This window comes from Phoca vitulina, unplaced genomic scaffold (genome assembly GCF_004348235.1).
Source record: "Phoca vitulina isolate PV1807 unplaced genomic scaffold, GSC_HSeal_1.0 scaffold10, whole genome shotgun sequence".
Classification (NCBI taxonomy): Eukaryota; Metazoa; Chordata; class Mammalia; order Carnivora; family Phocidae; genus Phoca; species Phoca vitulina.
In genome coordinates, this window is record NW_022589713.1 from 9222915 (window position 1) to 9248374 (window position 25460).

Below are 25460 nucleotides of genomic sequence, written 5' to 3' on the forward strand. Positions count from 1 at the left end.
GGGGGGGGGAGCCGGGAACGGGAGCCGCCCGCCTTCCTCTCTGCAGTTTCAGGCAGAGGCGGGAATGTCCTCCAGAGCTCCTGACTATGCCTAACTGTGGATTTTATCCTCCCCCCCCCAAAAGTATACACTCTAGATTAACAGGACACCTGAGGTTTTACCAAATTTAAATCTGATACTATATTGTAATATGCATATTCATAAAAAAAGAAGGCATTTTTATTTACCTGTAATTTTGAAAGGTCTTCTGTATAACTTTTATCCGCTAAGGAATCGGATGATATTAAGACATTAACCCATGGATAGATTAAGCCATAATGACTACAGGCATTAATCTAAAATGTAAAAGAAATTTATCATAAACAAAATACAACAAAACAAGATTCTCTTCATCCATTCCAAAAAGAACAAGCAATTGCTAATCTTCTGCCTTGTCACAGAGTTAGGTATACACTTTCCTGGGAACGGGAACAGAAGTCTTTTAGAATATATTCCCCTGGAAAAGTCTCAGCCTTGCTGCTTCTCACTGAATAAAACTGCACCAAAAATGGGGGGAAATGCACTAAATATTTCCTTATATATTTTTAAAATTTTTTATTTATTTTTTTAAGATTTTATTTATTTATTTGAGAGACAGAGAGAGCGCACACGCAGGAGCGAAGGGGGGAGGGGCAGAGGAAGAGAGACAAGCCAACTGACTCCAGACTCCCTGCTGAGCACAGAGCCCAACAGGGGGCTCAATCCCAGGACCCTGAGATCATGACCTGAGCCAAAGTCAGATGTTTAACTGACTGAGCCACCCAAGTGCCCCAATAGTTCCTTACATTTTAAATTTTAAAATATTCCTAAGAAACACTTTGTAGCGAAAAAAGCAATACTGCTTTTAAGCTAATTTTACTCAAAAAAATTTAACAGTAATATTGGAATTTTTACTTCTACTACTTTCCTCGTTAGGCAAAGTCTCTTCCGTAAGTTCTCAAGACAATTCCCATAAAGCCCCCTTATTCAAGAAGTTGGCAACTTTTCCAGTGAACCCACATTAGGCGTGGCATCCACGACAGGCATAAAGGGCTAGAGGGAGAAGGGGACAGGAAGTGGTAAAGCAGAGTTGTTAGGGCTCCTGCAAGGGCTACAGAATAGCTCTTGTGTGTGCAGCTGACAGGAAATGAGTCCAGTAAGGAAGTCTCCCTCCCACAAGCCTTCTGCAGTTCCTCTCCTACCAAGGAGTCTGCAAATGTGTCTTGTGTTCTACTTTGGAACTATCCCCTGAGGGAGTGCAGACATGTTTGGGGGGAAAGCCCCTCCTCTATGCTTTGTCTACTGAGGTACCACTGCAAGTAAGTAATATAGGAGCAGTAGGGGGCAGTCCTTACAAAACAAAATTATTTAAAATGCAAGAAACTTTACTCATGGACAAGATTTAAGTGTATTTTTCATTCCTGCTTATAAGATATCTGGTAATATAAATTAGGTTTGATTCTAAGTCATTAAAAATCACAAGGTAGGAGCACCTGGGTGGCTCAGTCGTTAAGTGTCTGCCTTCAGCTCAGGTCATGATCCCAGGGTTCTGGGATCGAGCCCCACATTGGGCTCTCTGCTCTGCGGGAAGCCTGCTTCTCCCTCTCCCACTCCCCCTGCTTGTGTTCCCTCTCTCGCTGTTTCTCTGTCAAATAAAAAAAAATCTTTAAAAAAAAAAATCACAAGGTACACTACTATAATGTGTAGTGTACAAGTTTAATTTAATATATTATTCTATTCTCTCACCAGATCCTCTGATGTTCGCAATGGTATGGTGTCAGGGGGCTGCCTCTTGGATAATCTCCAGATGTACTGCGATGTGAGCTTAAAAAAGAGTTCCTGGAGAACCACATCTGGAAGACCTGCTACGAGCTGAGCTTCCCAAAGGTCTACCAAGAGCTGAGGAATGATATCTTCATCCTTACCACAAAGCACCTTGAAAACAGTGAAACAAGCCCCCATATCCCAGATAAATATATTATCGATCAAGTTATAGCTAGTCTGAGTAGCACTCCATCATGTGGGCCATGCATTTAATAATTTATCATTAGCATTCGTGCCATGGCAAAGTAGATTGAGATATTTGAACAGAAAACAGATTCTAGGTTGCATGAATGGAATTTTTCTAGATACATCCTTTTAATGTGTACTTTTATAAATTTGTTACGTGTCTTTTCTTTCAATAAACAAATGAAAACTCAGTCTCTTATTCTGCTTCCCGTCCCCCCACCAATTTTATCAGCCTACCCAGAACCATTGCATTTTGAAAGTGACAAACCTTAAAGAAGGAATCTGCTTCTTCAATTCCAATTTTGTTGTTCTTCTGTAAGCCCAGAACTGAAGCCACGAGCAGTCCAGGCTGAGTGTCCTTCAAGTGTGCTGCAAGCTCAGTTGGAACAATCTGTCCCTTTCTCTGTTGAATCAATAGTCGAGGTTCCAGAATGAAGCCACATACCAACTTCATCTTCAGATAAACAAGAAATTTAGGATCAAAATGTACATTGCATTCATCTTGAAAATACATGCCAGTGCATTCAAGGTTCATGGGTAAACTATTAATACTCAATCTCAATTTTTCTTTAACTACAAAGTTCTCACTCTAAGAGGGACATCATTGTTAACTGTCTTTGAAGAAGTTATTAATATTTAATTAAGCATCAGGATATCCTATTTTTGTAGAGAGCTTTATATTTAAGTCTACTTGTTTAAAAATAACATACCATAAGAATATAAAAAGAATATATCTTAAGAAAATTCATCTTTCTAAAACTGTACTCTTCAAGGCAAAGGAGACCTCAATGTTGACTCGCTCTCTTCATCTAACAAAACATGTCATTTGTACAATGATAAAACACTTCTGCTCTCTTGTTTTAGAAACTAACGTCATACTGTGGGCATTTGACCACAGGCAACAAAACAACAGAATAGGAGCACAGGATCAGAAGCCATATTGCCTGCTCCAAACCCTGGCTCGAACACTCAACAGCTATGTGATCTTGGACAACTCATTTATCCTCTCTTTGTCTTAGTTCCCTCATCTTTATAACAGGTATAATAAAAGCATCTAACTTAGAACATTGTTGCAAGAATTAAGTAAGATAGCATATATAAGGGGCTTAGAATAGACCTGGGACATAATAGGTGCTCAATTAACATTACCTTTTAATTTCCTCCCCTAATGATTAACATCTTTGGCTCATGACTCTAAATGGGCTCTCTTCGAAAGAAAAGCTACCTTTTCTTTGATATATCATTCAAATACTAATCTTCTATAACGTAATTTGTGATTTTCCCAAGTGCAGGCCATTTCCTCCACTACTAGACTCCTAAGGCTCATGGTTAACATCCCACTTGCTGTACTTGAACACACATAACTCTGTTCTGTTTCAGTGGACATACCATATCCCTCATGCTAGATCAGCCTGTCAGCTCAGGACAGAGCCTATATATTCTTCAGTACCAAGTACTGTGCTCTAAAAGTACCTGACGCAAAGTTGAGAGGTCTTTGGATACCCATTGCTACCACTGGTCATTCTTATTTCTTTTTCATTTACCATTTCCAAAGCCCAAGCACTCCCACTTTGGGTCACTTCTTTTCTAACATTAAGTCTATTTTCCTTTATGACTAAGAAGAAATGAACTAGACAGAAGCCAAAAGAAAGCTAAACAACGTAGGACTACCAGGTCCTGTTTCAGCCTGCTGCTAATACCAGGCAGGGCACCATACCTCTGGATGGCTTTTCATTTCATTTCTGTGCATGTCAAGATCCCCCATTTTCAGAGCCATTGCTGCTTTAGTCAATGTCACTAAGATTGATGAAAACCCAGAAGTATCCAGCTTGCTTAGGTAGCTCATGGCAGTTAAAGGATTAATATTCTTCATAGAAGGACTACAGAGAATATGCGGCAGTTGCTTTGGCTCAGCCACGTGGAACATCTGGACCACTTTTGCTGCTAATTCCTTTAGTGAACATGAATAAGAAATAAAAGGCCGGTTAATCAACAGAAAGCAACAAAATCAGCAAAAATGAAAAAAAGAGATATAAAAGACATAAACTTCCAAATGAGACGAAATTATAAGTATGACGTTTTAGATTAAAAAAGACAGAGTTCACGGTGATAATGTGGGAGACCTGAGATGAGCTGAAGTGATCTCTTTGCTGAGGTATAATGAAGAAAAAGCAGCGAAAATATGTACCGAGTTGTGGCTAGCATTTCTAATTTTAACAAGAGTTCAAAAGAAGAAATTAAAGATTTGATTAAATTACACCTAAAAGTCCATTTAAAAATTACAGCTTAGTACAAGATATACTTAATGAGGTAATGTATACAAAAAAATTTCCTTTCTCTCAAAACCTTAAAACATTTGGTCTCCCAATGTCCAGCTTTGCATATTTGCACTCAATTCTTTTTAAAAATACATGAGGGGCTAAAAATAAGCCTTAGCAATGTCTCAAGGTCGCTGGGTCAGGATTTCATAAGTGAAGCTTGGACACTTGGAATTTGGGAGAACTAGGGTTGTGCAAAGGGCTGCAGATGAGAAGGAGGGGAAGGCCCCGGGGTGTGTGTCGTTCTTCTAAAGATATGCTCCTGTCACACTGGGCAGGTCACTCAACCACAATGGACCACAGTCCTCCATCTATATAATGAGAAAGTAGGAGAAGGTGATTATAAGTTATTTTCCAAGCTATAATTCTAGGATTATTAATGAAGAAAAGGACACATTCATTACCTTTTTTAGGAAAAGAAGAAAATAATTCCAAAGAAAAATATTTGGAACCTGACTTCTAAAACAGTATCGCATAAAATAAATTGCTAACATGAAAAGTTAAGAAGGTTGATATAAGTAAATAGAAAACTATATTAACTTCACTTAATTCTTCATCCAGGTTTTCATAAAGTGAATGATTAATGTAAAAGATTAATCCCCTCTCGTATTTCTGTGATCCATCCTCTAGTACCCAGTCTGCTCGGGTTAGAACTTCAGCCATAGACAAACCAGACATCTTATAGTATGGCAAGGCGAGGTGGGAATACTGGGTGTCAAGCCTAAAGGGAAGGAAGTAAAAAAACCTCAAATTTGTCATTTTGAAGCCTGGGTGCCTAACACATTTGATAATAAAACAGATAATGCTTTCCGGATGGCATAAATCTCAAAATACTCTTCTACTGCCATTAGTAGTTGGAACAAGTTCTAAGTTTTATTCTGTAAAGTCATCCTAATTAATACAGTTTCTTTTTGTCTGCTCATAATAAAAATAGAAAAATAATTCATTAAGTGAATTTTAGGATTTTTAAAGTGGCTCTAAAATAATGGTGTTGATAGGCACAAAAAGTCTGTTTTATTAATTTATAATCATTCCCGTGGGTCGAGTAAGCCTTTGAAATAATCATACACAAAAAAATCTATAAAGACCATCTCTAAAAGTAAAACCACTATTCATCCCAGTCCTTTTCTGAAATCATAAAAGCACTGACTACTAAGATTAAAATCACAGACCATCCAAACGGTATCTCTCTCTGAAGGCTAACAGGCAATAAGCTAGTAATAACGGCTGTCTCTGGGATTTTCATGGTCATGAGCAGGCCCAGAAGGCCTGAAAGAAATTTAATTCCTAAATTAAGTGCAAGGAGACTCATGAACTGGAGATTCATTGTTCATCTAACAAATTGTAACTCCTTTTGAAGGCAGGAAACAGTCATGTTCATCTTTGTGACTCTAAGCCTAGCACAGGACCTGGCACACAGTATGTGCTCAACAAATGCTGGCGGAATAAATGAATAAATGAATCTCCTCCCCTCATTCATTCCCCCATTCATCAGGTGGCTACCAGAGATGGAAAAGCTAGTACCGACACCCAAATCTCAAGATGGCTTCTCTAACAAGTTTCCAAGAAGCATCACCAACCTGCTGTAGCAGTCTCCAAGGTGCCCACAGCTTTCTTTAAATGCTTCCAAAAGCTCTGCTTTTTCTCCAGGTTCCAACTGATTGGCATCCATCAAGGCAGCCCTCACTAACAGATGAGCCTCGCTAAGAAGGTGGATGCAGCTCTGGGTTTTTGCAGTCTTGTAGGTATTACTGTAGTCTACCTGAAACAAAAAAGGCCAACAGCTAATATTGCTGTAGAAAAACACCCAAAAGTTTCCTGGTTCTTAAGAGTATCTATATATTTTGTTAGTAGAGTTCATATTTAAACACATTAAATCCTAAAAAACTAAAAAGTGGTTATTTACCATTCTGATAGGGCCTAGCTGAGGTGTTGTTTTCCCCCACAATCCATGAGCCAGCTTAATACATACGTGATTGTAAACATCCCCTTGTTAAACAGTGCTAATCACTAGAGAAGGTACAAATAACACTGTAATACTAATAACACTGTTAACTTAGCAATAATTTGTTCATAGTTCAATAAGGCTAACAAACATATGTGAAACAGTTAACTTTTCTCAGTTCTATGATTTAAATCTTAAATTTAGACTGAGTATGCTTCCTTTATTGTAGTTTCAGTCAGTAAATTTAGGTTCTACTTGGCCTATTTCTATAACCCACAGTGGGCTTATTAAAATTATCACTAGCTAATCTGAGCCCATCAGTATTTTCAGATTCCAGCAAGCAAATCATCTAGATGAAGTTTTAAGACTTTCAATCAAGCAAAATTAAAAGGACAGGGCAAAGCCAATATAATTATCAGCATTAAAATGCCAGGGACAAATCAGGCAAAACCTTGACCTGATGTTCAAAATTAACATCACCAATGAGGGGCACAGACATCATGTGCCTCCTGATGTAACACCCTGAGAAAGACACAACGTTACCTATGTAATGTCCTGGCTGAGAATGAGCATACATAACCTGAATCTAAACAAGAAGAAAATAAATAATAAAAAATTTAAAAAGGTGGAGGGGCAAAAATTTATTTTCAAAAATGTCTATGCCATAAAAAATAAAGGCTATGAAGTTATTCTGGATGAAAGGAGGCCAAAGAGACGTGATAATTAAATGCCCTACCTGATGTTAGACTGGCCCCTGTACTGGAGAAGGGAGATACTAGTAGGTCATAATTGAGTCAACTGCAACATTGGAATATGTGTCCTGTTAAATTTATTAAGCATCTGATGGTACTTCAGTGATAACTGAATAAGTGATAAACAAATACCCGGATTCTTAGGAAACATACAGTGAAGTATTTAGGGGCATTAGGCTCTGATGCATGCAAATTACCTTCCAATGGATCACGGTGCGTGGGCTGGGGGGGGCGGGAGGGGGGGAGTGTGTGTGTGTGTGTGTGTGTGTGTGTATGTGTGTGTGTGTTTAGAAAGTGCAAAAGCACAAAAAAGAGAGAGAAAGAAGCAAAAGGGGTAAAATGTTGACTATGGGTGAATCTGTGTGGAGAATATACAGAGTTTTATTTCTACTATTCTTATCCTTGCAACTTCTCTGTAAGTTTTAAATTATTTCAAATTAAAGAGTTAAAAAAAATTGCGAGTAATGAGTTGGCAGCTGTCACTCTTAAAAAAGGAAGAAGGGTGCCCCCGTCTGGGCCACTACCCAACAGATAATGCTGCAGGTGCGAAGGTCCTAAGACAATCAACTAATATTTCAAAGAGTGAGATGGGGATAAATGATCTAAGATTTCTTTCAGCTCCATTTCCTGGCTCTCTTTGCTAGGGTTCAAAGTAAAGGTCAAAGGCTATTTATGCTTAGACTGGTTAATCGATCCTCTTTGGAGGGTGGGTATGAATAAGGAAGTCTTATTTTAGTGAAGGGGATTTCTACTGGCTCCTCAAATGTCAGGAGCTGTGAAAACGAGAAGGTGACTAAAGATCCACACTCTACTGCCAGACGGAGCTTGAACGTTGGTTGGCTGTGGCACTCTGAATGTGTGATGATTAGAATCAATATCGGGGCATTGCTTTGACTCTAAATTTCTACAAATAAGAATTGGAAGTCTGAAAGGAGTACCATTTCTTTGTACAGTTGCACTGGTGAGATCGTATCCACAATATACAAATTCCACCCAGCCTCAGCTACAGGAGGTGTTTTAAGCTTACCACTGGTTCCTTTTCTAGAACTAAAAGCAAAACAAAAGATAAGAATTACAGGATAAGACACAGAATTAATAAATGGCAATCTTAAATGGTAAATATTGGATACCTAAAAAGATTTATGCAATCATTTTCATTTAGTATTTTCTTCAGTGATTAGCTGTACAGTGGATTTTTATACAACATTAGTTCACAATGCTACACAGGCCTACAGCATTTAAAATTCGACAGCTCTCATGTACTGACAAACCAATTGCTTCCAATTTACTCCACAAGAATTCTTAAATGGGCAAAATGCTCAAAGAACAGGCAAGACCCCTCAAAAGGAAGAAAGACTTGGCTGTGAGAGTGTCTGTGCCCAGTATCTCTCTTGCACATGGCCTTCAGGAGTCCAGCACGCCTATGTCACCAATCTAAGCAGAAGCTGCAACAGAACACGAGGCAAAACACTCAGGGCTGCTGGGAAAGCGCGCAAGACACATATAACCATGGGTTCAAGCACTCTCTTATCTCTTGCTTTCACTATGTGATGCATTTTCTTTAGTATACAATCTTTTTAAAATGTAGACCTCTGACCAAAGAAACTTTCAAATAGGTTAGGATTTTTTTTTAAATCACTTAAAAATAGAATTTTTTAAAATGTCCAATTACAAAAAAATGTCAATAATTTGCAAGATTGCAAATTGTTCTTCCTCTTGCCAGAAAGCTTTCAGAATCAGTCAGTCTCAGGCCATCCCGTGCACGCTCTGAGTGACCAGTTACCCAAATCAACCTCTGATTATTCCTGTTGGTGGGACAAAGCACAGGCACAAAAAATTTGAAAAAGCAAAAACTTATGTTAAAAATAAAAACCAGTTTGACTAGAAATACAGCTCTTCCTTGACTTACGATGAGGCTACCTCCCAATAAACCCATGAAAAATTGAAAATACCATAAATCAGATACACCTAACCTCCCAAACATCAGAGCTTAGCCCCTAGCCTACCTAAAACTTGCTCAGAACACTTACAGTAGCAATCATCTAACACAAAGCCTATTTTATAATAAAGTGTTGAATATCTGATGTAATTTATTGAATACTGTACAGAGTGAAAAACAGAATGACTGTATGGGTACAGTATGGATGTAAATGTATAGGTTGTTCACCCTCATGATCACGTGGCTGCCACTGTGTAGCATCACCAAAAAATATCATACCACATGTGATATGACAAATTCAAAATCCGAAATACAGTTTCTAGTGAATGGGTACTGCCTTCAACACCATTGTAAAATCGAAAACTTGTAAGTCAAACTAACATAAGTATGGGACCATCTGTACACTATCTGCTTCTCTTCCCCCAGACGGATTTCTTTCCTGATTAAATTATTCATAGGAGAACATACAAATCATCATCATCATCATCATCATCATTTAATTCCTACTCATAAGTTCACAGAACAAAAAATGTTGAACAGAAGCATAACTAGTCTGGAACTAAGTGTTCTATTCCAAACAATGTAGAAGCAGAAAATCCAAGAGTCACCCAGAGATTAGTGTTATCAAAATGCAATTTTATTTTAAGATCGATCAGCACGTATCTATATATCATGAATGTGTTTTAAGGTAAGAAATGCATTATTAATTTCTTTTGAATTGAAATACCAGAAAATAATAATTGGATAAGAATGTAACCACTGAAAGGTCAAAGAAAAAAAGAAAAAAGTAGTAAAGAGCCTTGTAGTTTGGATTAGCATTAGAGGCTCTGTCTTTCCTATTAATTACACTGAAGAGCATGTCCTTTAACTTATCTAAAATTACACAGATTTTTATTGGAACTACTTTATAATCCACTTTCTTCTAAAATTCCAAGGTTAATATAAAGGATAGTATGGAGACCACTAGAACCTTCTTTTCCTTCTCTGGAAAAAAAAAAAACATAGACAAGCCATGTAATCATTCAAAGTTTTGTCTTGATTTTTAAAAAGATAAACTAGGACACACACAAAATATACCAGTAACAGTTCTTTCCAGAAACATTGGCAGGAATGTGTGGAAGTGTGGGGATGCTTACAGAAGCCTCTTGGGTGATTCTCTTCTCTCTGGAATGGCCTCAGGGTCTGCCTTGGTCAAAAGTATCAGGTGGTTTTTAAAGTGACAAATGGATTTCAAGCCTATGAAAAGCTGTATTCTTAAAGCACAGACATCCATACTGACAGGTGGGCAAGCCTAGTAAAGGAAAAATCACAAATTTAACCAAGGAATAAATGTACATGAACTTTAACCTTCAAAAACCAGTCTGTTTATTTGTCCTGCTCCCCTGTCCACCCCCCCTCCAAAAAAACAATCTGAATTCCTAATCTTATCAGAGCAGGAGGTTTTCCTGTCTTAAAGTTATGTAACCAACTACCTGTTACATATGTGCCTGCTGAAGAGCTACTCAGGATTTGCTGACCGAGTGAATGCAGATAGCAGGTGCTCTTGAGCCCCTGGCAGCTGTGGGAACTCCTGCGTGGCTTAGAGAGTGGCTCTCGGAGCACACCTGTGGGCTGGTAACCTGCACCTAGAGAAATCCCCACTAACAATCGGCTGACTCAGGAATATGGCCCAATGTGGTTTCTAGGAAAAATCAGACACTATAAAAGGTCATTCTATGGCACAGAGAGAACATAAATGGTTTCTTAGTGGATGGGTGTACAGGGAAGAGAAATGCTTGCATGTTCAGATGGCCCCTGACTTTTAGCTCCTTGGGTGGAAACATTGCCTGGAATGGATGACGGGCTGGGTGTGTCAGCTAAAGGGGAGGAAATCCTGGCCCAGGAGCCAGGCTCCTGTCCCTGTAAGGGAGCATTAATCAAGTAGAATGGATAAGGTAAGAGAAGAGCTGTTTCTGAGAGCTCACAAAATGATGCTGTCAGGCCTCTCTTCCATTAACACTATTTGGGTTCTGAAGTTATCTTCATTGTCCTTTTGTACAAAGAGATTGGGGCAACATCATATACAATGGAATATTATGCAGCCATCAAAAGGAATAAGATCTTGCCATTTGCAACGACGTGGATGGAACTGGAGGGTATTATGCTGAGCGAAATAAGTCAAACAGAGAAAGATATGTATCATATGACCTCACTGATATGAGGAATTCTTAATCTCAGGAAACAAACTGAGGGTTGCTGGAGTGGGGGGTGGGGTGGGAGGGATGGGGTGACTGGGTGATGGACACTGGGGAGGGTATGTGTTCTGGTAAGCGCTGTGAATTGTGCAAGACTGTTGAATCTCAGATCTGTACCTCTGAAACAAATAATGCAATATATGTTAAGAAAGAAAAAAAGAAGAAGAAGAATGTAGCAGGAGGGGAAGAATGAAGGGGGGGAAATTGGAGGGGGAGAAGAACCATGAGAGACAATGGACTCTGAAAAACAAACTGAGGGTTCTAGAGGGGAGGGGGTTGGGAGGATGGGTTAGCCTGGTGGTGGGTATTGAGGAGGGCACGTTCTGCATGGAGCACTGGGTGTTATGCACAAACAATGAATCATGGAACACTATATCTAAAACTAATGATGTAATGTATGGGGATTAACATAACAATAAAAAAATTAAAAAAAAAAAACATCATCTATTTTTTTCATTCCTAAGAATAGATAAGATGGTCTTAGCTAGTGCTGAGGAGCCAGAATCTCGGAGGAAAGGGAGGTAAGATGTACATTTTGGACCACATTCTGAGGTTGTGAAATCTTTCTCAGATGCCATGGCTCCCAAAGGCTGAGTCGGCAAGAGGGCTAAACGTGTGCTGGTTCAGGTGGTATCTAGGATTTCAGAATGGTAGAGTCCCAGGAAAGGGGGAGCCATGAAGTGTGATCATCACTGTCCTTCCCTTTGCCACCTTCAGGAGGACTGGCCTCAAGGGCAGCATCCCCCACCAGCTAGCGGCCCATCTCTCTTCTTATCTCCCTTCCTCTCTTCCTTGTTCCTTCCCTCTGGTTTTAGGAGACTCTGAGAAGACCTACAACATGATTTAATTTCAAATGCAGCTTGAACCTACCTCAATCTATTATGGACCCCTCACTCCCGCATCACCACCTATGTAAGCCTATGTCTTTCTGAGGTTTGAAAAACAGAAAAAAAAAAAAAAAAGCAAAGCAAGGTGTGGGGAGAATGAGAGAAGGACAAAAAATCTGTTGGCTTTCCATTTTTACTAGGGAAATAACCTTTATTTCTAAAATACGCTCTTGAGGGGTGCCTGGGTGGCTCAGTCGGTTAAGCGTCTGCCTTCGACTCGGGTCGTGATCCCAGGGTCCTGGGATCGAGCCCCGCATCGGGCTCCCTGCTTCGCGGGGAGCCTGCTTCTCCCTCTCCCACTCCCCCTGCTTGTGTTCTCTCTCTCGCTGTGTCTCTCTCTGTCAAATAAATAAATAAAATCTTAAAAAATAAAATAAATAAATAAATAAAATAAAATACGCTCTTGAAAATCTATGTATGGGGGCGCCTGGGTAGCTCAGTCGTTAGGTGCCTGCCTTCGGCTCAGGTCATGATCCCAGCGTCCTGGGATCGAGCCCCACATCGGGCTCCCTGCTCCGAGGGAAGCCTGCTTCTCCCTCTCCCACTCCCACTGCTTATGTTCCCTCTCTCACTGTGTCTCTGTCATATAAATAAATAAAATGTTAAAAAAAAAAGAAAGAAAGAAAAGGGTATGCGTGTATCTTAAACACAGATAGAAAGGCATGGGGAAGCTGTAAGTCGGGTTTCTTCAGAGGCTGAAGGTAGGCAGTATGCCTGGTCAGCAACAGAAAGCTACAGGCAGGCCATTGCATGAAAGAGTTACTGAGAACTCAGATCACGGAAAACGCTATCACATGTCACAATTTGGGTGACGGTGATAGTGGAAGAGGACTTCAGACACATTAAGCACTACAAAGTGCTGGCTTATTAACACAACCATCAATAGTGAACACTTACTTTTCCAGGAAAAGGTGTTCTAGGTGCTAGACAGACATAAACTAACTTATAAAATATAGGCCATCATGGGGCGCCTGGGTGGCTCAGTCAGTTAAGTGTCTGCTTTTGGCTCAGGTCATGATCCCAGGGCCCAGGGATCGAGCCCCACTTCTCCCTCTCTCTCTCTGCCTCTGCCCCTGATCACGTGCTCTCTCTCTCTCTCACTCACTGTCTCTCAAATAAATATTTACAAAAAAAAATATAGGCCATCATAATTTGGGAGTTTCCTGCTGCATGTAGCTTTATAACAAACATCCATTCAAGTAGTTTATACCTGAGAAGTGGAATAGCATATGATGAATATCACACAAAGAATCAGTATATTTCTGAGAACAGAAATTCAAGATCAGAAAATATAGAATTTCATCATAAAACTGCCTATGGTTATTTTGTGGTCAAGAGCTTTTCAGAGAATAAGCATATTACTTCTCACTGAAAATGAGGTTAATAACCTACCACATCAATTAACTCTTAGATTAAGACTACAGAAATACATTATAGACATATCTGATAAAACAAAACAAAAAAATATAAATAAATCATTTTCATGCACTTGTGTTCTTGAACACACCGATTTCTGTACAGCTTTGTTAATAGCTATATACAAGTGCCACCAGTATTTCCATTAAAAAAGAATAAAATTGTAGTACACTATAATTGTAAAGTACTCTCTCTGAAGTTACACTACACATATTCTTTTTTTTAAGATTTTTTATTTATTCATCAGAGAGAGCAAGAGCACCAGTAGGAGGGAGGGTTAGAGGGAGAGGGAGAAGCAGACTCCCCACTGAGCAGGGAGCCCGATGCAGGGCTCGATCCCAGGACCCCAGGATCATGACCTGAGCTGAAGGCAGACGCTTAACCGACTGAGCCACCCAGGCGACCCTACACTACACATATTCTTTACCAAATTTTAAAAACTATGCACTACACCTAAATTCTGAGTGAAATTTTTTCAAAGTAATCTTAAAAATTGTCATCTAAACCATGAATCACAAAATGTTTACTATTTTACATCCAAAAGTTCTATTTTGAGAAATAAGATCTTAAGACCTTTAATGTTCACCAACTTAGACCCAAGAGCAAATCTGCAAGCATTCATGTATCCCTTTTTGAGCTTAAGATTTTTTGTCATCATAAACCAGTTCTAACCTTCAGGGTGGTGTCCACGTATGGGTCCTCCTCACGAGCTGCCGCCGCACTGCACCGCACTGTGAAACACTGTAGGTTGTTGCTAAGGAAGAGGAGAGACACCACTGAGCAAAGCAGAGGCCAATAACCAACATGCCCATAGTGGGGAGGATTTCACAGAGGCAAACAGCAATGGTGGGGAGGGAAGACTCAAGTATTTGTCAAATGCTGATGATTAGTCTGCTTCTTAACAAAGAGCACCTCAGAATCCCCGTGGCGTGTTTGTAAAAATATACAACTGGTCCCCACCTCACCCATACTGAATCATAATCTCTAAGAGCTGAATCTAGACATGTATATTTCTGCAAAGCTCCATGTGTGGCTCTGCTGTACAATCCTAGTTAAGAACCATGGGTCTGGGTCAATATCTCACAGACAAAATGATGTTCCTAGGATCTGGCCAAGGTACAAAGAGGTGATTATCAAAGCCAAGATTAGAACCCAAGTTTCCTACTATCTCTATCCCACTCATCTCAGGATGTAATTGAGCCTAGACTATGCTGGACAACACACTTAGATTATGCAAACACATATCCAATGGTAGAACAGAAAATTACAGACTATCTGAAGGAATCTTGAGAATTATCTACTCCAGAAGCTTGTTTTAAAGATGAGGGCATGGAAGTCTTATGACTGGTCTAAGACATCTCTGGAGGATGGAGCCAAATTAGATCCTAGGTCTTCTTACTCCTCACACTCCTCTGGCTCTTTACACAACCCCAGGCTGCTTCTGCACTGTAAAATGACCTAGAGACCACCTGAGTGGTCAGTGCACAATGGAGGCCTGGTGACTAGTGGATAAGTCAACACTCCAACACTGACATTAAAAACAGTTAACTTACAAAACCCATCTTGTAGTGGATTCACAGGAATAAATAATTTTTATTTTTTTCCCACAGGAATAATTTTTAAAAACAAATTAAGAAGTAGGAGGATTAAAAATGAACTATGTTGAAATAAAGCAAACCTAGCATTGATCTTATAATAGAAGAAATAGTTCTTGGGGCACCTGGGTGGCTCAGTCAGTTAAGAACCTGCCTTCAGCTCAAGTCATGATCCCAGGACACTGGGATCAAGCCCCCTCGTCAGGCTCCCTGCTCAGCAGGGAGCCTGCTTCTCCCTCTCCCTCCGCCCCTCCCCCCACTTATGCATGCGCACTCGTGCTCTCTCTCTTTCAAATAAATAAATAAATATTTTTTTAAAATAGGAGAAATACTTCTTTATAAGGAAGGCATTCTGACATTTTCACAGTTGGGAGATTTTGCACAATGTAGGGTAAGAGGTATCACTCAGGGCATTCTCCCTCTGTTTTGGGAGGCTTCCACTGCAGCCTCAGCCCATTGCTATCTGTCAATTTCCACAAGTCCATTTCCACAAATGACCTCTGGAATCGTGATAATCGCTGGAACAGTAGCACCACCACTTAGGAATCTAGAGAATAGAGTTAGCACCAGGAAGTAAAATGAATAGAAGGGACTTTGAGATAGTGAGAAGCAAAAAAGCACCTGTGGTGGGGTCAGAAGGACAGGTGAGAGTAGCTGTGACTATAAAGATAAATGACTGTTAGGTTTCAGAGATAAAAAGGTTGGTCCTCTGAATCCCTTCCACCTATAGTAATCCAGCTGTTGGCTATTGCTGGAATACTAAGCAGTAGTATAAAAAAAGAATAAAATGAACTGAAATGTGTTGGCATGGGAAGATGTCCAGGATATGCTGCTAAGTGAAGCAGCAAGTTGCTGAACAGTGGACATCATATGATCCACTTCTATGAAAAACAAATCATAGTAGTAAATGTACTGTTTTTTAAAAAAGTTGGATGAATATACACCAATTGTTTTTTTTTTAAGATTTTATTTATTCATTTGAGAGAGAGAGAGCATGAGCAGGGGGAGCGGCAGACAGAGGGAGAGAGAGAAGCAGACTCTCCGATGAGCAGGGAGCCCGAGGTGGGGCTGGGATCCCAGGGTCCTGGGATCATGACCTGAGCTGAAGGCAGACCCTTAACCGAATGAGTCGCCCAGGTGCCCCGAATATACACCAATTGTTGACATGGTTGACTCTGAGGAGTAGGATTATGGGGGGGCTTTCCCATTTATGTATTTCTATAAGGACGATATTTTACATGATTTTATATTGTTCTTAGCTTCTCTAAAAATTTTTTTCTATTGCTTTTTTTTAAAAACATACCAGGCTTCAAGAAACTTTTTAAGACAAACTTACGGGTCAAGATATTTCTAAAACATGTATTTACTGGGTAAAATAATATGTAAATGGGGCACCTGGGTGGCTCAGTCGTTAAGTGTCTGCCTTCGGCTCAGGTCATGATCCCAGGATCCTGGGATCGAGCCCCGCATCGGGCTCCCTGGACCCCGGGGAAGCCTGCTTCTCCCTCTCCCACTCCCCCTGCTTGTGTTCCCTCTCTCGCTGTGTCTCTCTCTGTCAAATAAATAAATAAATAAAAATCTTAAAAAAAAAAAAATATGTAAAAAGTTCAACAAATATAGGATTTTAAAAATAGGGGTGGGGATCCTTATTAAGAATCTGAATTTACATATAACAACTGCTATTCTAACGTCTAGTGCTTCCACAGTCAAGTTAGTGATGTCAGAATGTATTTTGGTGCTGATATTAAGAAAAACTTCAGTAATTTCTTATCTGGAGACAGGCAAAACCCACACATTTTAAGTCCCTTCAAATTCCCATAACTGTGTTTTCAGGACTCTACATTCCAAACTAATTCATGACATATTTAAGAGAGACACTAAATTCTCAGTGTCCTTTATGCAACCAGATAAAGATTAATAGTCTTTTGCATCAATATTTTGGGACAGAAATTAATATTTTAGGGGCGCCTGGGTGGCTCAGTCATTAAGCGTCTGCCTTTGGTTCAGGTCATGATCCCAGGGTCCTGGGATCAAGCCCCGCATCGGGCTCCCTGATCCGCGGGAAGCCTGCTTCTCCCTCTCCCTCTGCCTGACACTCCCCCTGCTTGTGTTCCCTCTCTCGCTGTGTGTCTCTCTGTCAAATAAATAAATAAAATCTTTTTTAAAAAAAAAGAAATTAATATTTTATTCTTTCTCCCTCTAGTTTTTCCTTTGTTTCTTTTTCTTTTTCTTTTTCTTTTTTTTTTAGACTTTATTTATTTATTTGACAGGGAGAGATAGTGAGAGCAGGAACACAAGCAGGGGGAGTGGGAGAGGGAGGAGCAGACTCCCCACTGAGCTGGGAGCCCGGATGCGGGATGGGACTCGATCCCAGGACCCTGGGATCATGACCTGAACCGAAGGCAGACGCTTAACGACTGAGCCACCCAGGCGCCCCTTTTCCTTGGTTTCTAAGATGCTGTAGTTCCCTAGGTTCTTTCAATTCTTGAAAATCCTTCTGTTCTTTCTCTCCCTTCCTAAACATGACCTTCACCAGAGTTTAGTTTTCCAACTACTTTTCTCTGCTGCACACTCTGGGGGCCATGCTCCCTACTTCGACAGCTCTTTTTTGATAATAAAACATCTACATTTTCCTTTCTTTTCTAATCTTCAGTTCTGTGTCCAAAAGCCTACTTAACATTTCCCCTTGATATTCTCTAAGCGCCTCAAACTCAAATGCCTAAACCAAACTTCCTTTTTGCCCCACACTTCACCCGCCTCCACTCTTTCATAAGAGCAGCCTCAACACTCTGGCGAGGTTTCTCATGCCTCCTGCATTCCCACCATCCCAACAGACACCAAGGCTTGTCATTCTCTTGCCGAAGCCTCTCCCATGCATTCTTCCTTGTCCTCTCACTGCTACAGCCCCTGATCATCCTTCCCCGAACCATTTCAGTAGCTTATTTACCTGTGTTCAATCCATCCTGCATAACAGCCACCACTAATTTTCTTAAAGCAGTGCTCTTATCACATCACTTTATTGATCAAAACCTTAAAGAAGTCCTTAATTTTCAAAGCCCTGAGCTCTCTCTTGAGCATTATTTGCACCACTGCATTTCAGCTTCTTCCTAGTTAAAGAACATCACTATGCGCAACACGGTGGAAATTGAGACTAGCTACTTCCACGATGTTCACTTAGGAAGCACACAATGGCATTTCTCCTTATGCCAGACAATGGGGGGAGAGGGCAGCAACCACACTATGAGTGAGTAGCAGAACCTTCAGTGAGCTCTGTGCTGTCTGAATATACTCCAGCACCTGCTGCAGCTTCTGATACTACCACTCAGTTGAAAAAAATTAAAAATCACTGTCCTATGCAATTATTAGATGCTCCTACAAAACTAGACATAGCCTTTGTTTATAGTCTTCCCCATATCTATAATGCCCTTCTCTTCTAATGTACATCTGTAGATTCTAACTAGCTTTTCTCACTTCAAGCACAAAAAACTTTCCTGTATGACTCAGCCAGAAGTAATTTCCCTCCTCGCAGTGCCTACACCACTTTCACAAAGTCTAAAGATATTTTTCACAAATCCCCTGGTGTTGGTGCCCCACGTATGTGTCTCTGGCCTTCTTTCACGCTGTTGCTTTAAAAAGCAGGTGGTGTACCTTATTCATGGTTGCTTGGCCAGAGGGCCCAATGCAGTGTCTTGCACATAATCTAAGCTCAAAAAACAGGAAATAGAACCAGAAGCATCAGTTACTGCTGAGATAAAAGGAAATGAGATTAAAAGCCTGCTCAGGAACCCAGGTTACATGCCAGCATATTAGGGTAAGGCAATCCAAAAGGCATCTGCCACCAACCAGGCACATGACCTCGCCAGTGCCAACCTCTGGATTATTTCCCCATTTGTACTAATCAGAGGGCAGTCTTTCTGGCTCCTTCACAGTTCTAAACCATTATGAAATAACTCAACTCATATAGAAAGGATAGGACAGCCCAGAAAAAAATTAGGAAATCTAAAAAGAAATCCAGAGATGTCCTGACTGGCCTCACTGACTTTTCATTAAAATTCCCTATGAAAATTTTTCCTCACAAAGACCCCTATCCAATCTAAGAAAATAAAACAAAGGCAAAACCAGAATCTAAATCTTTGACATTGAAAAGGTAGGTATGGGCCATCAAAAGACAAATTTACACCATTAATTTACAATACTATATACTGGTTCACACAATTCTCACTGATTTTTTTTTTAAGATTTATTTATTTATTTATTTATTTATTTATTTATTTATGAGAGAGAGAGAGCACAAGCAGGAGGAGCGGCAGGCAGAGGGAGAAGCAGGCTCCCTGCTGAGCAGGGAGCCCAATGCTGGACTGGATCCCAGGACCCTGGGATCATGACCTGAGCCGAAGGCAGACACTTAACGACTGAGCCACCCAGGTGCCCCCACACAATTCTCATTTAAAGATTTAAGAAGCACCCCAAGGATTTGCAGAAGAATAAGTGACTCAAAGTCCAGCAAGTAACACTGTAACATACCTTGCGATGACATGTAAAAATTGTGGTGTGAGCACCGCCTGCTGAGACTTCTCAGGATACTGGTAAACTGACATTAATTCAACAGATTTGACAACCATGTACAGATAGCCCACATGAGGTAACGAGAAAAAACAGAAGAGACTCAGCAACTCTTTTTCCTGAGACAATTTTTTTCTACCAGAAGTAAGGGAACCTGCATGAAAAAAAAGGGGGGGAAACCCATGAAACCAGTAAAGGAAACGGATATCTTAACTTTTCTAAGCAAAAAAGTCTCTCAGTGTGGATAACCAAAGTGTTGTTTAGAAAAAGCTGTTCTTTATTTTTTTTAAGATTTTTTATTTATTTATTTGACATAGAGAGCACAAGCAGGCAGAGCAGGCAGAGGGAGAAACAGGCTCCCCATGGAGAAGGGAGCCCGATGCGGGGCTCGATCCCAGGACCCCGGGATCATGACCTGAGCCGAAGGTAGACGCTTAATGACTGAGCCACCCAGGCGCCCCATAGAAAAGCTGTTATTTATAGAGGAATGCCAGCAAGATATGAAAAGGGAGTGATATAATTAAAATATCACCATTTTGCAACCCCTAATAAATTAACAGATGTACGTAATAATCATCACAGAGTCAACCAGATTCCATGTACCTTCCAACAGAAGTCAGCATTACTTGTGCTACCAAATCATCATCTTCATAATCATCACCACCACCATCATCTAATCAAGACTTAGTCTAGACCAGCATTGTCGATAGAGATATAACACGAGCCACATATGTAATTTAAAGTTTTCTAGTAATGACATTTTAAAAGTAATCAGAAACAGGCAAAATTTTCATAGTATATTGTATTAACCCAATATATCCCTATTGCTATTTCAACAAGCAGTCAACAAAAAAATTGAGATATCATATATATATATATATATATATATATATTTCAGTACTAACTCTTCAAGATATGGTGTGACTTTTACATTTAACAGTGTATTTCCATTTAGATTAGTCACATTTCAAGTGCTGAGCAGTAGCAAGTGGCTAATGGCTACCACAGTGAACAGTACAGCTTTAGATCAAACCACCAAATCACAGGGAAATACAGGGGATACAGGAACATGTTAAATGACACTGTGGGGACTCAATTAACAAAATTCAGATTATGGGAAATTCTACGGTATTAGTCCAGCTTCTTGCTATTGCAAAGAAAAGAGAGAGAAAGGGAGACACCATTAGATAGTTGTCCCCCTAACATGGCTCTGGGCCCTCTCTGGTCTCCAGTGTTGTCTCACGACCCTCTCTGCCTTGCTCTACCTCTCGATCTTGCTCCTCTCAGTTCTTCAAATATAAGTTCTCCCTCTACCACAATGCCTGTGCTGCTTCCTCTGCACCAACCATATTTCCAAATCAATCCCGATTCACTCTTCAGATCCTCTTTCCTAGGAAGCCTTTCTTCACCCCTAAATGAGGTTAATATCTTTGTTATAGGCTCTCAAGGTAGGGTTCTTTTCCCACAGAGTGCTCATTTCGGTGTGTAATTGTATACTCCTTGATAATAATCAAATGATTATTTGATTAATGTCTGCTTCCTCCCCGAAGACAATAAGCTCCACGAGTGCAAGTACTTTGCCTACTTTTGCTCATTATTGGTTCCCTAGTATTCAGCACAATACCCAACATAGTAGGTAGTCAATAAATGTTCACTAGGAAAGAAAAAAATAAGGGAGGTTTATTAAACACATTTAATCGGAATAATATTTATATTGTCTCTAGGCAACATCTAAAGATGGTAGGCAGGCCAGGACTAAGTACAAAACCCAATGGCAAATTCTCAGTCTTGGCTGTCCATTAGGTTCCAGGGGAGCTTTTAAAAAACTACTGATACGGGGCGCCTGGGTGGCTCAGTTGGTTAAGCGACTGCCTTCGGCTCAGGTCATGATCCTGGAGTCCCGGGATCGAGTCCCGCATCGGGCTCCCTGCTCAGCGGGGAGTCTGCTTCTCCCTCTGACCCTCCCCCATCTCATGCTCTCTCTCTCTCTCTCTCATTCTCTCTCTCAAATAAATAAATAAAATCTTTAAAAAAAAAAAAAAAAACTACTGATGCCCGGCACCATAGTATGTAGAGCCTGGGCATCAGTATTTTTAAAGCATCCAAGTAAGCCCAATGTGCAACAAGGTTGAAAACCACCGCTCTGAATGAATTTCCCATTCAGTCAACATTTTCCCACCTTGCTCGCAAGGCCATCATATGAAGCTTTGCCACATACCCAGCTAAAAAAAACCCAGCTAGGACAAGTCTCTAATTTCCCTTTTCGGGCCAAGTAATTATTTCAAAAGGGGAAATGTGTTTTGTCTGTCACGTCCTCTCCATGGCTTCTCCTAGCAGACACAACTTCTCTTGCAAGTGCTCACAGGAGCACTATTTAGCATTATTTGCTAAGGAAATTGTCCAGGGTCACAGGGAGACTCAGTAGAAGAACCTAACGTATTACCCACATCGGTCTCCCCTCCCAGCCCAGAGCCTTTTCATCTCTGCACTGTAGCAATACCATACTTACTTACCTGTTTGGTAAATAGGTAGCAGCTGAAGTGAATGTAACTTGACGTCATCAGAAAAGACACAGAATGAAATATCAGGAGCAAAACGTCTGCGAGTTTAAAAAGAGAAAGAGGAAGACATCTAATTTCCATGTACTTCTAAGCGGGCAAATATATATTAAATGCTGGTGAATGAAAAGCTTTGTAATACTTATAGAGCAGGTGCTGAACGTGGTAATATTTTGTTTTTTCATCAGCTAATCCCGTTGACTCCAGTGTAACGGATACTCCAGATTGGCTACTTTTTTCACCGAGAAGTTCCATGGGCTTTTGACAGATAACAAAGTCATCTGACTCAAGCTGCAAAGTTTCATGACTGACATCTTAAAAAATAAAATTTGAGAAAAGAGTTTAATAACTCCAAGTACTACTTGAATGAAAATTAAATTTCACAACATCCCCAGACCAATTAAATAGACATATAGTAATTTTATTTATTCATACACACAGGCATCTCACATATTTGCAAGGCACTATGGTTTTGAAAAGCCTTAGCACTTCCTCATTTATTCCTCACAACTGATAAAGTACAACAGGATATTATCCCAATTTTACACGCGAGGAAATTGAAACTCAGAGATGGTATTCCTAACCCAAGGCCATTCAACTTATGAGAACTGGGGCCAGAAACCCCTCCTAGCTCTTCCATTATTTCTATTGACAAGTATATGCTGAAACACACTGACATGCTACAGAGTAAGATATGGGCAGCCAGATCATAAACCCAAATCCCATGTATCAGGTATAACTGAATCTATAAACAATGTGGCTTGGTGATTGTTTATATATATATATATATACACACACACATATATATATATATTAGCACCCTTCAGAGATTGCCAGAAGTAAGGGTTTTCTCTACACCTAAGATAAGAAAGCAAGCTAAATTCATTATTTACCTTCTGTCTGTCTCATTGGATTGTCGGTCTTATGTGGCTGGTGGTTGACACTCTCTCCATTTTTAGGGTCTGACTCCAGTTTTAGGATTAAGACTTCTAAGTCTGACATGAGAGCAACATAACCAATGCAAAAAGAAATTTCAACAGGAATAATATTATCTATGTGTATAATTAAAGAACGTTCAAAGTCCAATATTGAGAATTCTTCATTAATGATCTGATACTTCAAACTAAACAAGACTAACTTATTGGTGCAACCAACAAGAAGGTCTCCTTTTACGGGGCAACAGGAGATGCACAAGGGGGCCTCAGAAAGCGGCATTTCAATAATAGACATCTGGTCTTTGTAGGTGTCACTGAAGGGTGCCTCCACATTATGTCCAACCATTCGGATACACACGCGACAGTTTTCAGTCCTTTTACTTCTCCAGTTCACATATGCACGTAAAAACGTAGCTTTGTTTTTCTCTTCAATTGCTGCCAAATAGTCTCCTGAGATGGAAATAAGATTATACTTAGAATTTGTAATTAGAAACAACCACTTACTTTGTGCCATGAAAAGGAACTATTAGTGAACCCTAATGTGAATGGTTGAATTAAAGACTGACGAGAACAAAACCCTAATTAATAGGATCTTAGGTGTATTTTTAACTGACATTACGCATTTAGGTTCTGAAATAAATTTCTCGCCATTATGTCTTAAGATAATCCATTAATTATTCATGCAGTTTACATAGAAATTGTACATTTTATTCCTTATATTAGCTGAGTGTTTCATGTAGCTCTGAAATCCCCCTTCCCACAAGTCACACCTTCATGTCAACTCTGAGAAGTAGGATAAAGCTATACATATTAAACAAAACTTAAATCCAAGTTAATTTTCCCTTACTTGTTGATTTTATTATATTGTTTAAATTATAAAGTAATTTTATAGTTACTCTCTGTTGTGAGAAATCAAAGCAGTAAAGAGATGGCAAATGGAAAGCATAATCTCTTCCCTGCAGTCCGAGCCAGTGGTAACACACATAGCTTGGTACGTGTCCTTCTATACTTTTCTCTCATATAAACATAGACCGTAGACTAGTGTTTTGTCTTTCTTTTTTTTTCCCCACCAAAATGGAATCTCACTGAATATATTTAACAATCTACGACTTCTAAAAATTACCAATAAATCTTAACTCGCCACGTCAATACATGGGTATCTAACGTCATTTTATTGAAAATTATCTGTATATCCTATGTATACATGTGCCATAATTCATTCAACAGTTCCCCTATTGATATATATTCAAGCTTTTCTGCCACTATACTTCATACTGTAACAAATAGGCCTATACCTATATATTTATTTCCTACGGGTTTGTTTCAATATTCCCAAAAGTAAGAATGTTGGGCCAAAGGGCAGGTACGTTTTAAATCTTAAGATATTGCCAGATTCTATCACAATTACATAATAGGAACTCATGTTGCCAGCAGCACTGTTTGAACATGCCCGTTTCCCTATATCCTCACTAGCACTGACTCAGCGTGATGGGGAAACCAGGACTCTTATGGTTATTATAATGTATATTTTTCAGACCATTTCTAAAGCTGGCCATCTTCTGCTATGTTTATCAGTCATGTATGATTTCTCTTCTGCAAGTTATCTACTTCATTAGGATGTTTGATTTGTATCTCTTACTAAGAAATAGCCGCTCTCTGGGTAAAAGTGATATTGATCTTTGGTTGGTCATGAATAACAAATTGTTTTTGGTAGTCTATTCTTTGACGTTTGATTTCACTTATGGCATCTTTCACCATAGTAAAAGTCGTCAGATATGTATGTAGTCAGATATATATCGTTTCCTCCTTGGCCTAATTTCCTAATTTCCTTCTTTCCTAATTTGCTTAGACAGTCCCCTATGCCCTCCAAATTACATAACTATACTCTTACATATTCTATTTTAGTGGCTTTTTTAATTTAAATTTTTAATCTTTAGAACTTTGAGGGGAAGATAAGTCAAGGTTTTTCCAAATGTAGGACCGCCTATTTACTAACATTATTTGGTAAATAAGCCCTTTTTCAATGAACTGAAACTGAAACGCTGCTATTAGCATAATGACTTCCCATATACACAAGCAGCAAGCAAGCAGCCCCTTTCAGCAAACACTCGCTGGGCTGGCCGGGTTCCCTCCGTGTCCAAAATGAGCCAGCCTTCCAGAAAGGCAAGCCTTCTCTTGATGCTGGTCCCTTTGATACCACAGAAATGGAGCTTGCACCTGTTCATTCCCTGGATATCTTCACAGAATGCCTAACCGTACCCTCCAGGCTCCATAAATGTGCTCACTCTGT

At 39.8% G+C, this 25460-nt stretch overlaps 2 protein-coding genes across 6 annotated transcripts in view; one reads left to right on the plus strand and one right to left on the minus strand.

Annotated features, from left to right (window-relative positions):
* Window positions 1–2219, plus strand: part of LOC116634945 (ceruloplasmin) — a 58436-nt gene extending 56217 nt beyond the window's left edge. The window contains exon 20 of the mRNA XM_032408474.1: window positions 1768–2219. The gene's annotated coding sequence lies outside the window, so the exon portion shown is untranslated. The remainder of the gene's footprint in view (window positions 1–1767) is intronic.
* HPS3 (HPS3 biogenesis of lysosomal organelles complex 2 subunit 1) overlaps window positions 1–25460 on the minus strand; it is a 39199-nt gene that overhangs the window by 7995 nt on the left and 5744 nt on the right. For all 5 annotated transcript variants that reach the window (XR_004300081.1, XR_004300082.1, XM_032408481.1 and 2 more), the window contains exons 2-14: window positions 23129–23620; window positions 22378–22549; window positions 22191–22276; window positions 19639–19831; window positions 14192–14273; window positions 10119–10273; window positions 7982–8090; window positions 5927–6108; window positions 4887–5067; window positions 3746–3979; window positions 2297–2482; window positions 1765–1953; window positions 228–335 (exon numbers count right to left, since the gene is read on the minus strand). Coding sequence is in view for 3 of the 5 variants with exons in the window: in XM_032408481.1 (XP_032264372.1) it covers window positions 228–335; window positions 1765–1953; window positions 2297–2482; window positions 3746–3979; window positions 4887–5067; window positions 5927–6108; window positions 7982–8090; window positions 10119–10273; window positions 14192–14273; window positions 19639–19831; window positions 22191–22276; window positions 22378–22549; window positions 23129–23620 (2369 nt within the window). In the remaining 2 variants the exon portion in view is untranslated. The remainder of the gene's footprint in view (window positions 1–227; window positions 336–1764; window positions 1954–2296; window positions 2483–3745; window positions 3980–4886; window positions 5068–5926; window positions 6109–7981; window positions 8091–10118; window positions 10274–14191; window positions 14274–19638; window positions 19832–22190; window positions 22277–22377; window positions 22550–23128; window positions 23621–25460) is intronic.